The 14,424-nt window shown below is 45.3% G+C and overlaps 1 protein-coding gene across 1 annotated transcript in view; it reads right to left on the bottom strand.

The window, feature by feature from the left end:
- Positions 1 to 14,424, bottom strand: part of LOC143825220 (scavenger receptor cysteine-rich domain-containing protein DMBT1-like) — a 57,511-nt gene that overhangs the window by 37,909 nt on the left and 5,178 nt on the right. The window contains exons 4-11 of the mRNA XM_077313244.1: positions 13,311 to 13,625; positions 10,476 to 10,832; positions 8,873 to 9,178; positions 6,809 to 7,123; positions 5,450 to 5,755; positions 2,627 to 2,974; positions 1,991 to 2,296; positions 736 to 1,047 (exon numbers count right to left, since the gene is read on the bottom strand). Coding sequence (XP_077169359.1) covers positions 736 to 1,047; positions 1,991 to 2,296; positions 2,627 to 2,974; positions 5,450 to 5,755; positions 6,809 to 7,123; positions 8,873 to 9,178; positions 10,476 to 10,832; positions 13,311 to 13,625 — 2,565 coding nt within the window. The remainder of the gene's footprint in view (positions 1 to 735; positions 1,048 to 1,990; positions 2,297 to 2,626; positions 2,975 to 5,449; positions 5,756 to 6,808; positions 7,124 to 8,872; positions 9,179 to 10,475; positions 10,833 to 13,310; positions 13,626 to 14,424) is intronic.

Raw genomic sequence — 14,424 nt, 5'->3', positions numbered from 1 at the left:
TACAATTGATTTCCGGGGGTAAACAGCACCAGTTAAAACAGTATGGAAAGATAGGAGGCTGTAGCATTGACATCATCCTTAACTAGCACAGTTCCGCAGGGCCTGCAAGGCCAAGCTCATCCACCCGGCTTTGGGTTGGGGCTGACAAAAGGTGACCATCAAACTTCCATTGCCCCCACCCTCCCCATACACTGTTATTCACCTTCAACTATGGGCGACCCAGACCACTGTCCGTCTTGACAGGTGGTAGAGTTTGACTCTGTGAATATTGACGCTGGACACTTTTTCAACCATAAGTTGGATTTGCAACCATTTTAAACTGTTTGAAAATGTTAACAGTTTTACTTGTTGACTCAAAGGATAACATCATCATCATGTATCATCAATCAATCAATCAATCAATCAATCAATCAATCAATCTTTCCCCAGCTTCTGCTCTATTAGTGCTTATAGATGGGTTGGCTTGCTTGAGGCATCGGAAGGAATGTGCTCCATAGGCACACCCAGGTTTTCTTGCTCCTTTTTGATTGCACCCATTTTCCCCCTCATGTCCTGTTGTCAACCCGGAATCCTTGGGTTATTTTGGGATGTGTGTGTGCATACGTGGGGACAGAGCAAATAATGAAGGAATGACACAGGATGTCAGGTAAGGGTTGGACAATTTCAAAATTATGGAAGAGAAAGAGACGTTCTTGTCCTTTTGGTCAGTTTTCATTCGGCACACCTGTCTCTTACCTGAACATATAACACCAGCTTCTTCACTATGGCCACAGGTAGACATTCCTGCTCCTGTAAAGCATTCACTCATGGCCTTCTCGGACCCTGTGCAGTAAATACGATATGGATGGATGTGGCCACTCCCTGCTCCAAAATGAGAACCTCCTGGCGCTGAAACAGCCATTCCACAGCCAAGATAATGACACACAACATTGGCTTCTTCAGGGTGCCAGTAGCTGTCACACATAGTTCCCCAAGTTTGGTCCAGAAAAATCTCAACTCTACCAGAGCAGTGAGTAGGTCCTTCTGCTAATCGAATTCCCGGAGGCTCTAAGGAGTAGAAGAAAGGCATAAACAAAGAATGAATGTTTCCGAACAAAGGGTATTCTTCTGGATCATCTCTCCTGCAAGCATGTTTTGACCCTAGTTGAACAGGACATGCCAAGAGAAGATATAATCTGAGCACTATCCATGTGGAAATAGTCTTGCTACAATTGTGGTCAGAAAAAAGAGCTTCTCAGAGATTGGTGGAGAAGTTTGCTGTTCAGCACTCAGATTTACTGGAACCACAGATCTGAAGTCATCACCTCCTCTTCCCCCTGCCTGGAGTTTTCAGCTGCAAATATATACCCATGCATAATACGATCATGCCATGCTTTAAACTTTAGGGGGAAATAAGCTAACCCTTTGAATCATGAGGTGACAGACAGGAGAATGAATGAATGCAGATTTATCCCATCGGGATAAATAGTGCCACTTAATTTGACATCTGCACCATGGTAAATGTGTATGCAGTCTAAATATCGTTGGAATATGCATGATCTACAGTGTGCATGATTGAACAGAATATGAAGAATGTGGAGGAGTGAGAAATCAAGCAAGTCTCACTAGATTAGAAGCCACCACCTCTCTTAACCACTATACCACGCTGAGCCACCTTGTTGCTGAAGAGACGGTAGAGTCAGAATTGTGCATGAAGAAAAAGCATAATTTTGATGCCGGAAGAGACAGAAAGAGAAGGAAACAGATTTTTTGGTCAGTGAGGTGAAGCATATTGATGATGCTTCTCTGTCTAGGGATCTGCTACCCTTCAGGAGTTACTTTTGTTTGGTCTTCCAGGTAAGCTTTATCAATATACAGCAAATATCACAAAGTCACCATAATTATCCAGTGTTTTTTCCTTCAAAGGGAATCAAACCAGGCAAGCATTGTCCCCATGAACACAAGTAAGCAAGGCTGAGTGTCACAATATCTATGCTTCTTTGGCCATTACCTGCACACTCCACACCGGCATCTTTGCTGTGGCCACAGCTGTGTTCGGCCAGTGGGTTTGCTGGACATTTACTGAGACTGCTTTCTGATCCTGTGCAGTTGACTCCATCCATCCAAGAGGGACCAGATCCTTGTCCAAATTTTGCTCCCCCGGGTGCAGCTATGACATTTCCACAGCCCACTTCCAGGCACGCAACACGGGCATCGTTTATGTCCCAGCCGTTGTCACACACGGTTCCCCACTGTTCATTATGGAGCACCTCAACCCGGCCAGTACACGTTGATGAACCACCAACCAGCCTTATCTCTGTTAAAAGAGAAACAGAACACACACACAAGGTTTCCCCTTTTCACACACATTGTCATCAAATGTGGGAGCACGTTCTTAAGAAAAATGTAACCTCATGACCTTTAGAAGACAAATTAATCTTGAGAGGATTTCCCTGTGTTTAGGATTGCCAGCTTCTGGTAATACTTGCATTGCTTTGCTTTAACAACAATTTGAGGCGCAAATGAAAACATTTTTTTCCATGGGGTGCTGATTCTCGAACACCACGGCACAGCATTTTTGGCCAGGTGAACAAACCAATCATTGGAGAATTAAAGTGTAACTCTACCCATACATCAGTCTATTTACCTGCGCATATGACGCTAGCATCCTTTCCATGGTTGCAGTTGTTATATCCCCAAGACCTTGCTGGGCACTGACTGAGTGTGGATTCCGTGCCTTCGCATCGAACATCATCCAGCCAGATACGGCCGGTCCCTCTTCCAAAATGTGCTCCAGGCAAGGCAGACAGTGCTTTCATGCAGCCCACCTGCCGGCACACCACTTGGGCTTCCTCCATGCCCCAGTCATCATGACAGACGGTGCCCCACTGGCCGTTATGCAGCACTTCCACTCTCCCACTGCACGGACTTGTTCCATTCACCAGCCTCAACTTGTCGGGGCCAGAGGTTGTAGGGTCTGGGACCGGAACTGCATCTGGGAAGATGAATGTTCAGAGAGTGAGTCAGAGGAGAGTATGTCTCCCTTGAATTATCATTTGAGAAGCAGCATTAGGAAAGAAAAGTGGCTGGGGAGGGGGCAGAAAGGAAGTCAGAATTGCCTTGCTAGATCGGACCAGGTCCACCGAGTCCAATATCTTTTTCCTAACAGCTGCCAGGGGCTTCAATGAAGAAGAGTTGGTTTTCATATGCCACTTTTCTCCATGCGAAGGAATCTCAAAGCAGCTTACAATCGTCTTCCCTTCCTCTGGAATTGTAGAATAATAGAATTGGAGGGGAACTCCTGGGTCATCTAGTCCTACCCCCTGAGGCGCCCTTGGACCCCCAGCATTCCCTGTCGGGGGAATGGGCCCCTTGCCTTCCAGGAATCCTTCCCACGGGGAAGCGGCTTTTGATAGGGGGCCAACCCTTCACCTTGGCCTCCTGGCCAACAATCCCTTGGCCTCCCAGCCATATGCTTGGGATCTCCACCGACCCAAACCCATGATCTCCTGAGGCATAGCTCCATCATGATGCACCTGTGTCTCCATGCCAATTCTGAAAGAGTGAAGCCAATAAACATCAGGGTCACAACTCATCTGGTGAAGACAACATTGCAGAATTGCTCCCAAATTTGAGGGGGGACAAGCATGATCCATTTTCATGAATAAGAAGTACCCTCAGCAGGCAAATCCGTACTGTCATGTACTTTTTAAAGCACCTGAGTGGCCAGTGTTGATTCCCACCCAAACCCTTAATGAACAGTCTCTGACCTCAACCTAATTGATCTGTCTTAGACTTTGTTATAGTCAGCAATGGACCCCTGCACATGAGGACCTCATTCTCTACCTTGACTGTCTGCCTACCCCATTCTCTAATTAAGCTGCAAGCATCGGCCACCTCATTCTGTCCCCTGGCAACATGGTGCCAATGAAACAAAATGTTTGACTCAAGGCAGGTAAGGGCCAGTCTCAAACCAAGTGCATGACTTGCTTGGACCTGGCCATTTGCCAGGGTTCACTATATTCACCACTGCTTGGTTGTCACACAAGAACAGCATTCTTTTATTTGCAAAGTGGTCCTTCCATAGGACCACTGCAACCAGAATGGGAAATACCTCCAGGAAGGTCAAGTCTCTCTGGATCCCTGCATCCCGACTAGTAGGCCATTTGCTAGCACATCAATGCTTCTTGAAGCATATCCGAAAGTCCATACTACCTGGAGCATCTAAATGGACCTAGCCTCCCCCAAATCCCACAGGTTTTGCGGAATTGTCACCCCATTGAATTACTCAAGGAAGGACTTCCACAACTTAAGGTCTGCTTTTAAACCCTTGTTCAATAATATATGATAATAGAGCCGATTTGCCTTACTCATTGCCCATGCCAAGCGGGCACAGAACACTTGCCCAGGAGCCACAACTTAGCATGCAAAGTTCAGGTGCCCAGTCAATCAGGTGCTTGTATTTCTCTAAGTGTATATTTTTTAAATGACAACATGGAATCAAACCAGACCCGAAGACAATCTACCTTGTGCCGTGGCAGGCTGGCAGTACCCCGTAAGGAGTCAATGTGGATACCTAAGAAGGAAAGCTTGGATGAGTGGCCATCTGTTTTTTTCCCAGAACCAGAGGGATCCTGATTTCCACAGCCAACTCCTGCAGTTGTTGCAGGATCGCTGCTCGATCCCTGGTATTTGCAGGACTCACTACCAAGAAGTCATTCAAATAATGGGTGACCTGAGTAAACACTCCTTTTATCATCAGAGCCCATTCCATGAAGGATCTAAACTTCTCAAAGGCTGCACTAGCTATAGCACACCCCATGGGCATGACTTTATCAACATACCACTTCTCCCTGAATTGGAACCTCAGTATGTATCAGAAGGAGGTGGCAGGCTGACTGGACATCGCATTTGGCCATCAGTGCCCAGTATTTTTTATACACCGCTTTTCACTGTCCAAAGGAATCAGAAAGCAACTTTCAATCACCTTCCCTTCCTCTCCCCACAACAGAAACCCTTTGAGGTAGCTGAGGCTGAAAGAGCTCTGACAGGATTGCTTGGTCAGAACAGCACTATCGGGGAATCAAGCCACCACTTCTAACCACTACACCATGCTGAGCCACCGTCTTGCTGTAGGGATGGTAGAGATAGGAGTGTGCATAAAGAGAAAGCATAATTTTGATGCTGGAAGAGACAGAAAGAGCAGGAGACAGATTTTCCTGTCAGTGGAGTGAAGCATGTTGACAATGCAGGACCTCTCTGTTTAGGGATCTGCTACCCTTCAGGAGTTCCTTTTATTTGGTCTCCCACATGTGCTTTATTTATCAATATATAAAGCAAATATCTCAAAGTCACCATAATTCTCTAGTGATCTTTCCTTCAAAGGGAACCAACCCAGGCAAGCATTGTCCCCATGAACTCAAGAAAGCAAGGCTGAGTGTCACAATATCTATGGTTCTTGGGCCATTACCTGCACACTCCACACCGGCATCTTTGCTGTGGTCACAGCTGTGTTCGGCCAGTGGGTTTGCCGGGCATTTACTGAGACTGTTTTCTGATCCTGTGCAGTTGACTCCATCCATCCAAGAGGGACCAGATCCTTTCCCAAACTTTGCTCCTCCTGGTGCAGCTATGACATTTCCGCAGCCTGCTTCCAGGCACGCAACACGGGCATCGTTTATGTCCCAGTCGTTGTCACACACGGTTCCCCACTGTTCATTATGGAGCACCTCAACCCGGCCGGAACAGGGATCTGAACTGCCAACCAGCCTTACCTCTGATAAAAGAGGAATAGAATGACAGTTACAACCCATGCCATTCATGTTGAAGCAGCAGGCCTTGGTACCAAACCTCAGTGAAACGAGTGTCTTCACCATTCTGTTACTGGCCTTATTCTTCATTGGCATCTTCTGTTTCTACTTGAGTATAGAATCATGAAGAGTATTGACTCTAGGAGTCTGCCCATGTTTAGAAGAACAGGAAAATAACCTTCCTGAACATGCAATAAGGGCAAAATGAACAATCTACAACATTTGTAGAGAGACGTGTTCTGTGCTAGTAGGAGGCAAACATGGAATGATAAGCAGTCTAAAATATCCTTATCTATGGTTCCTCTATGTTTTTGTGAAATGCCCCTGTGGGAGGAGCATGTCCAGGGTATCCAAGCTTGAATACAGGCCAATCAGGTGTGTCCAACACAGCTCACTGCCCTCCTTAGCAGCCTCCCTCACAGGAGGTCTGTTATGGGGAGAAGAAGGAAAGGTGATCTTAAACTGCTTAGAAACACCAGAGGCCTGCTGTGTAACTGTGGGCCATTCCCAGTTCTCTCAGAGCACTCAGACTGGACCTTGCATTTGGGTATCAGTGTGCCATGGCTACGCCCCAAACCATTTCAATTGCATGGTCAAAAGATGTGTATCTCATGGAGCAAAGCTAGAACACTCCCTGATTACCATCTGTTACCATCAGTCCCCCGAGGCAGGGGGCTGGGAAGTTGCAGAGTGGGAGTGGCTTAACTGAACTGATTCCTATTTCCGTAATGCTTATTTTGAAAAATGCTAAAAATAACAACCCGTGTGTCCATATCATTCTTAAAGGACGGAGCGGGCATGTGATTGGAGCGTCCATGCTCTTTGTGTTGGAATCCATGGGAATCAACCCGGAATCCACGGGATAATTTGGGATGTGTGCGTGCATACGTGGGGACAGAGCAAATAATGAAGGAATGACCCAGGCTGTCGGGTAAAGGTTGGGCAATTTCAAAATAATGGAAGAGAAGAAAGATTCTTATTCTTTTGATAAGTTATCATTCGGCACACCTGTCTCTTACCTGAACATATAACACCAGCTTCTTCACTGTGGCTACAGTCCGGCAGTCCCCCTCCTTCAGTAAAGCATTCACTGATGGCCTGCTCGTACCCTGTGCAGTAAATACGATATGGATGGATGCGGCCACTCCCTGTTCCAAAATGAGAACCTCGTGGTGATGAAACAGCCATTCCACAGCCGAGAAAGCGACACACAACATTAGCTTCTTCAGGGTCCCAGTAGCTGTCACATATAGTTCCCCAAGTTTGGTCCAGAAATATCTCAACTCTGCCAGAGCAGTGACTTGGTCCTTCTGCTAATCGAATTCCTGGAGGTTCTAAGGAGAAGAAGAAAGGCACAAACAAAGAACGAATGTTTCCGAACAAAGGGTATTCTTCTGCATCATCTCTCCTGCAAGCACACTTTGACCCTAGTTGAACAGGGCATGCCAAGAATGGACATAATCTGAGCACTATCCATGTGGAAATAGCCTTTCTCATTGCAAATCTTCTTTCTAGAATTGTGCTCAGGGAAAAGAGCTTCTCAGGGATTGGTGCAGAAGTTTGCTGTTCAGCGCTCGGATTTACTGGACCCTCGGATGTGAAGAAATCTTGGAGAAGATATTGGATTTCAGTGAGCTAAATAAACAGTTGTATAGAGTGTCTTTGGGTGATGCCCTATATGATTCTATGGCACTTTTCCCTATTATTACAAGCTTGCACTTTTGGTAGCCAAGTGGCTAAATTAGGTCTCTTTGCCATCCCAAAAATCACACTGAGAGAAGAACCTTTTATATTTTTACTGCAGTAGAAATACAGTCACAGGGGCATATCCCAAATCTGTGTACAGAACAAAGGATTGCATGAGACTTTATAATATTCCACTGAAGGCAGGGAAAAATGATGTCCTTTGGGTCAAACCAATAACCTGGGGTCTCCACCCCTTGCATATCCCACAGGACCCCCCATTGCCATTATGCTAAGTCACTGGGTAAAGGTTACAAAAGGCAATTTCCCGTTCTTTCTCAGTCCCCTGGTAACATAAACAATTGTCTCTGGCCTTGAGAATAGAACATATCAGATACAGTCAAGTTTTTGGGCCTTTTGTTAGGAAACAGTCTGGTACACTAAGCTTCTCTTTACAGAACAATAATTAAGAAAATATTATTTCACCCTCTTATCCATCACTCTGACTACTATCCCCTGAATATTTTCACCCTCTCCTATATGGCACAGGTTTCTAAAGGACAACAGATACCTTGTCAGTGGTCCTTAAGATTCAGAGTTCTGGCAAGTGCCCTTCTGAGCTTGGAATATATGATGATGAAGATGAAGGTGTAGAAGAAGAATTGGGTTTTATACCTCGCTTTTCACTGCCCGAATCATCTCAAAGCAACTTACAATCACCTTGCCTTCCTCTCCCCACAACAGACACCCTGTGAGGTAGGTGAGGCTGAAAGAGCTCTGACAGGGCTGTCGGGTCTTTGACAAACCCCGAATCAGCCAACTGGCTCCCTGTGGACGAGTGAGGAATCAAGCCCGTCCCGCTAGATTAGAAGCTACCACCGCTCTTAACCACTACACCAGGGGTAGTCAAACTGCGGCCCTCCAGATGTCCATGGACTACAATTCCCAGGAGCCCTTGCCAGCATTCGCTGGCAGGGACTCCTGGGAATTGTAGTCCATGGACATCTGGAGGGCCGCAGTTTGACTACCCCTGCACTACACCATGCTGAGCGCCCTTGTTGCTGAAGAGAAGGTAGAGACAGGGTTGTGCATGAAGATAAAGCATAATTTTGACGCCGGAAGAGACAGAAAGAGCAGGAAATAAATTTTCCTGTCAGTGGGGTGAAGCATGTTGACAATACAGGACCTCTCTGTTTAGGGATCTGCTACCCTTCAGGAGTTCCTTTTGTTTGGTCTCCCACGTGTGCTTTTTTTAATCAATATAAAGCAAATATCTCAAAGTCATCATAATTCTCCAGTGATCTTTCCTTCAAAGGGAACCAACCCAGGCAAGCTTAGTCCCCATGAACTCAAGTAAGCAAGGCTGAGTGTCACAATATCTATGCTTCTTTGGCCATTACCTGCACACTCCACACCGGCATCTTTGCTGTGATCACAGCTGTGTTCGGCCAGTGGGTTTGCCGGGCATTTACTGAGACTCTCTTCTGATCCTGTGCAGTTGACTCCAACCATCCAAGAGGGACCATATCCTTTCCCAAATTTTGCTCCCCCAGGCGCAGCTATGGCATTTCCGCAGCCCGCTTCCAGGCACGCAACACGGGCATCGTTTATGTCCCAGCCGTTGTCACACACGGTGCCCCACTGTTGGTTATGGAACACCTCAACCCGGCCGGAACAGGGATCTGAACCGCCAACGAGCCTTATGTCTGTTAAAAGAGAAACAGAACGACAGTTACAACCCATGCTGTTCATGTTGAAGCAGCAGGCCTTCATGCCAAACCTGCCAGACTGTAAAAGAAACACAAAAAGCTATTGTGACATGCAGACATAAACATTTAAAAGCTCAGTGAAACCAGTGGCTTCACCATTGTGTTACTGGTCTTACTCAGCTAGATTCTTCATTGGCATCCATTTTCTTCTCCTTGTCCCTAGAGTGCTCAGTCAAGAGGAGTATTGACTCTGCGCATCTGACTATGTTTAGAAGAACAGGGAAATAGCCTTGCTGAATGTCCAATAAGGGCAAAATGAACAATCTATAACATTTGAAGAGAGATGTGTAGTCTGCTAGCAGGAGGCAAACATGGATTGAGAAGCAGTCTAAAATAAATTGCATAAATGCAAATGAAATAGAAGTAGACTTAAAATCTGTTTTGAATGTAATATCCCCAACGCAGATGGGTTCCTGATATGAGATATTTAATAGACATGTCTTTGCACATATTTTTATGGGTTACAGATTCTAATGAGTATGGAGAGGTGCAACAACATGCAGCATTAAAGTCATAGTAATGATCATCAGGGTTGAAACTTGAATTTGAAAAGTTGAATACAATAGTGTTCAAAAAGAAGTAAGAACCATTGTATATTACTGACAACACCTTAAAATGATAATTAAGGGGATGTCAGCATGGCTGGCAGGGGCTCCTGAGAATTGTAGTCCATGGGCATCTGGAGAGCCATATCTTGGCCACCCCTGCTCTTAGAACATGGAAGAGGTCAATTTATGGTGGGCTCAGCCTTCCATGACAGATTTTCTTTATTCAGTGGCTTAATTTAGCCATCCCAAACCTGTGTTATGCCAGCTTCACTTCAGGAAGTTTCTTTACAATGTATCCTCTCAGGATGAAATCTACCTCCTCCCCAAACCTGGGTGTTTTTGTTTGTTGGTTTGTTTGTTTTATCATTTCCCACACACACACACACACACAAGGTTTCCCCTTTTCTCACAGCACATTCTTAAGAAAAATGTAACCTCATGACCTTTAGTAGACCAATTAATCTCGAGAGGAAACCCCTGTGTTTAGGATGGCCAGCTTCTGGTAACACTTGCTTTGCTTTACCTTTAACAACAATTTGAGGCATAAATGAAAATATTTCTTTCTATGTGGTTCAAAGCTTCATCAGCTGATTCTGGAACACCACGGCACAGCAATTTTGGCCTGGTGAGCAAACCAATAATTGGAGAGCTAAAATGAATCTCTACCCATAGATCAGTGGATTTACCTGTGCATATGACGCTAGCATCGTATCCATGATGGCAGCTGTTATCTCCCCAAGGCCTTGCTAGGCACTGACTGAGTGTAGATTCCATGCCATTGCATCGAACATGATCCAGCCAAATAGGGCCAGTCCCTCTTCCAAAATGTGCTCCAGGCAAGGCAGACAGTGCTGTCATGCAGCCCACCTGCCGGCACACCACTCCGGCATCCTCCATGTCCCAGCCATAGTCACAAACGGTGCCCCACTGGCCGTTATGCAGCACTTCCACTCTCCCACTGCACGGACTTGTTCCATTCACCAGCCTCAACTCGATGGGGCCTGTAGGCTCTGGGGTTGTAGGCTCTGGGACCCAATCTGCACCTGGGAAGATGAACGTTCAGAGAGTCAGTCAGAGATGAGAACGTCTCCCTGGAATTATCATTTGAGAAGCAGAATTAGGACAGGAAAGTGGCTGGGGAGGGGGCGGGAAAGCAGTCAGAATTGCCTTGCTAGATCAGACCAGGTCCACCGAGTCTAATATCCTTTTCCTAACAGCAGCCAGCTTCCAGGGGCTCCAATGAAGAAGAAGAGTTGGTTCTTATATGCCGCTTTTCTCTACCTGAAGGAGTCTCAAAGCGGCTTACAATTGCCTTCCCTTTCCTCTCCCTGCAACAGACACCCTGTGAGGGAGGTGGGGCTGAGAAAGTCCTGATATTCTTGCTCTGTGAAAACAGCACTATCAAGGCTTTCATGAGCCCAGCTGGCTGCATGACCACAATCTTATAGACCAGTTTGACTTTTGAATGTGAATTATAAAATTTTTGTTAACATTTGGACAGAAAGGCTGAGAAGATGTATTTCGGGGGTGGTGCATGAAGCTCAAACAGGCTTTATCGCCAGGAGATTCATGAGAAACAATATACATTTGATCATAAACGCTATGGATCATCTTTAGAGAGCACGGCAACAAACAGGTTTTATTTTTTTGGAAGTAGAGAAAGCATTTGATAATGTGCAATGGAAGTTTTTGTTCGCTACCTTACAAACTTTGAATTGTAGAGAAAGGTTCTTGGAAGTAATTAAAACAAATATTCTAAACAAGATGCAAGACTTTTGGTAAATGTTATGTTAACAGTGCAAAAGATTCCAAATGAAAAAGGCACCAGACAAGGCTTTAGAGTATGGTTTTAGAGACTATTTTGACAAAGACACGTAATACAGAGCCGATTCCTGGAATTTGTATAGAAAGGACAAGGAGTTTCACAGATGATGTGGCTTTAATGCTTTCTAAACCGGACTTGTCAATTCCTTCTTTCCTCAACCTACTGTCTGACTTTGGCAAGCATGCTGGATTTAAAATTAATCCATCGAAAACTGAAATGTGGCTCTATGGTGTTTCAGAACAATTGGAGGAAAATATAAAGGAAGAAAGTGATTGCGAGGTCAATCGTAAATCTCCTGATAATAGCCCCTCATATTGACATCGTTGACCATGATCCAGAAATCCAAACCGTACCCATTGACACCATTGACGTAGCCAGTCATTTACTTGCATAATTTTTCTCTCTCTTCCTATGCCTTGGCCGCTTACAGGAAGCACAACCTGTGATATCTGCGCTTTCTCAGCCTCACCCACCCCACAGGGTGTCTGTTGTGGGGAGAGGAATGGGAAGGCGACTGTAAACCACTTTGAGCCTCCTTCGGGTAGGTAAAAGCGGCATATAAGAACCAACTCTTCTTCTTCTTCTTCTTCTTCTTCTTCTTCTTCTTCTTCTTCTTCTTCTTCTTCTTCTTCTTCTTCTTCTTCTTCTTCTTCTTCTTCTTCTTCTTCTTCTGCTCCCAGGTCCTTTACTTTTCCCCCAAGATCCACAAAGCCTTTTTTACTATGTTCAATGTTTTGCTGGGCAGTATTATGTGTTATGCTGCCCCCGTGGAGAGCGTGCAATTGAACCCAACTATAGTTCATCAGGGCCGGTCATCTCAAAGGCTATGAATTTCATGACCACCCTGGTTCTATTCAAAGAACTCAGGAGGTGACCCCAGGCCCTTGTAATGATCCATGCTCATTGGGGCAATCCCAGCCCATCATTATAGTACTGTCAGATCTTCAGTAGGTAATTTTTAGCATTCTCAAAACAGTACAATTGGTTCTTTGGGGGTACCAGTTAAAACAGTACGGAAAAATAGGAGGCTGTAATGTCATCATCACCTTTAACTAGCACAGTTCCGCAGGGCCTGCAAGGCCAAGCTCTTCCACCTGGCTTTGGGTTGGGGCTGACGAAAGTTGACCATCAAACTTCCATTGCCCCCACCCTCCCCATACTGTTATTCACCTTCATCTAGGGGAGATCCAGACCACTGTCTGACTTAACAGCTGGCAGAGTTTGACGCTGGGTAGCTTTTCAACCAGAATTTGGTTTTGCAACCATTTTAAACTGTTTCAAATTAATGTTAACAGTTTTACTTGTTGACTCAAAGGAACGCCAAGAATTGGACATGACTGAATGGATATCATCATCATATATCATCAATCAATCAATCAATATTTCCCCAGCTTCTGCTTATTAGTTGTGCTCATAGATGGCTTGCTTGAGGCATCGGGAGGGATTTGCTCTGTAGGTGCACCCAGGTTTTTTCGTTCCTTTTTGGTTGTACCCATTCCCCCCCCCCCGTGTCCTGCTGTCAACGTGGAATCCATGGGATAATTTGGGATGTGTGCGTGCATATGTGAGGAAAGAGCAAACAATGAAGTAATGACCCAGGCTGTCAGGTAAGGGTTGGGCATTTTCAAAATTATGGAAGAGAAAGAAATTTTCTTACCTTTTTGATCAGTTTTCATTCAGCACACCTGTCTCTTACCTGAACATATAACACCAGATACTCCACCGTGGCCACAGGAAGACATTCCCACTCCTGTAATGAAACATTCACTGATGGCCTTCTCGTCCCCTATGCAGTAAACACTAAGTGGATGGATGGGTCCACTCCCTGCTCCAAAATGAGAACCTCGTGGCGCAGAAACAGCCATTCCGCAGCCGAGAAAACGACACACAACTTTGGCATCTTCAAGGTCCCAATCATCGTCACATACAGTTCCCCATGTTTGTCCCTCCAATATCTCAACTCTACCAGAGCAGTGATTAGGTCCTTCTGCTAATCGAATTCCCGGAGGCTCTAAGGAGAAGAAGAAAGGCACAAAGAAAGAAAGAACGTTTCTGAACAAAGGGTCTTCTTCTGCATCATCTTTCCTGCAAGCGTGTTTTGACCTTAGTTGAACAGGGCATGCCAAGAATGGACATAATCTGAGCACTATCCATGTGGAAATAGTCTTGCTGCATTTGGCTCACAAATGCAAATCTTCTTTCTAGGATTGTGCTCAGGGAAAAGAGCTTCTCAGGGATTGGTGCAGAGGTCTGCTGTTCAGTGCTCGGATTTACTGGAACCTCCGATGTTATGACGTCACCTCCTCTTCCCCCTGCCTGGAATTTTCAGCTGCAAATATATACCCATGCATAACACGACCACACCATGCTTTAAACCTTAGGGGAAATAAGCTAGCCCTTTGAATCGTGAGGTGACAGACAGGAGAAACAGTTGATAAGAATATCAGTCATTTATATTGCAAACACAGAATGAATGCACATTTATCCCAAAAGGGGAAAATGCCCTTTGACATTGCATCATGGTAAATTTCTATGCAGTCTAAGCATTGTTGGAATATTCAAGACCTGCAGTACATGATTGAATAGAATATGAAGAGTGTCCTGCAGGGGGCATTGAGGGAGATGGGCATTTAGCATAGTTAGAATAGGTCATTCCCCATGGTTTTCAAATAAATTCCTCCAGTTTCCCGATGGGCTCAACAGGCAACTTCCTGCTCCTGCCAAGTTGTTTCTCTTCATAATAAAAACGATTTTATTTTCTAAGTGTCTAATGCTCAGCTCCTGTCTGCATACTGAAACTCAGCCAACAG

The sequence above is a fragment of the Paroedura picta genome, chromosome 16, assembly GCF_049243985.1.
Source record: "Paroedura picta isolate Pp20150507F chromosome 16, Ppicta_v3.0, whole genome shotgun sequence".
NCBI lineage: Eukaryota > Metazoa > Chordata > Lepidosauria > Squamata > Gekkonidae > Paroedura > Paroedura picta.
The sequence above is the reverse complement of the archived record's forward strand: the minus strand, read 5'-3'. Positions and strand labels throughout refer to the sequence as shown.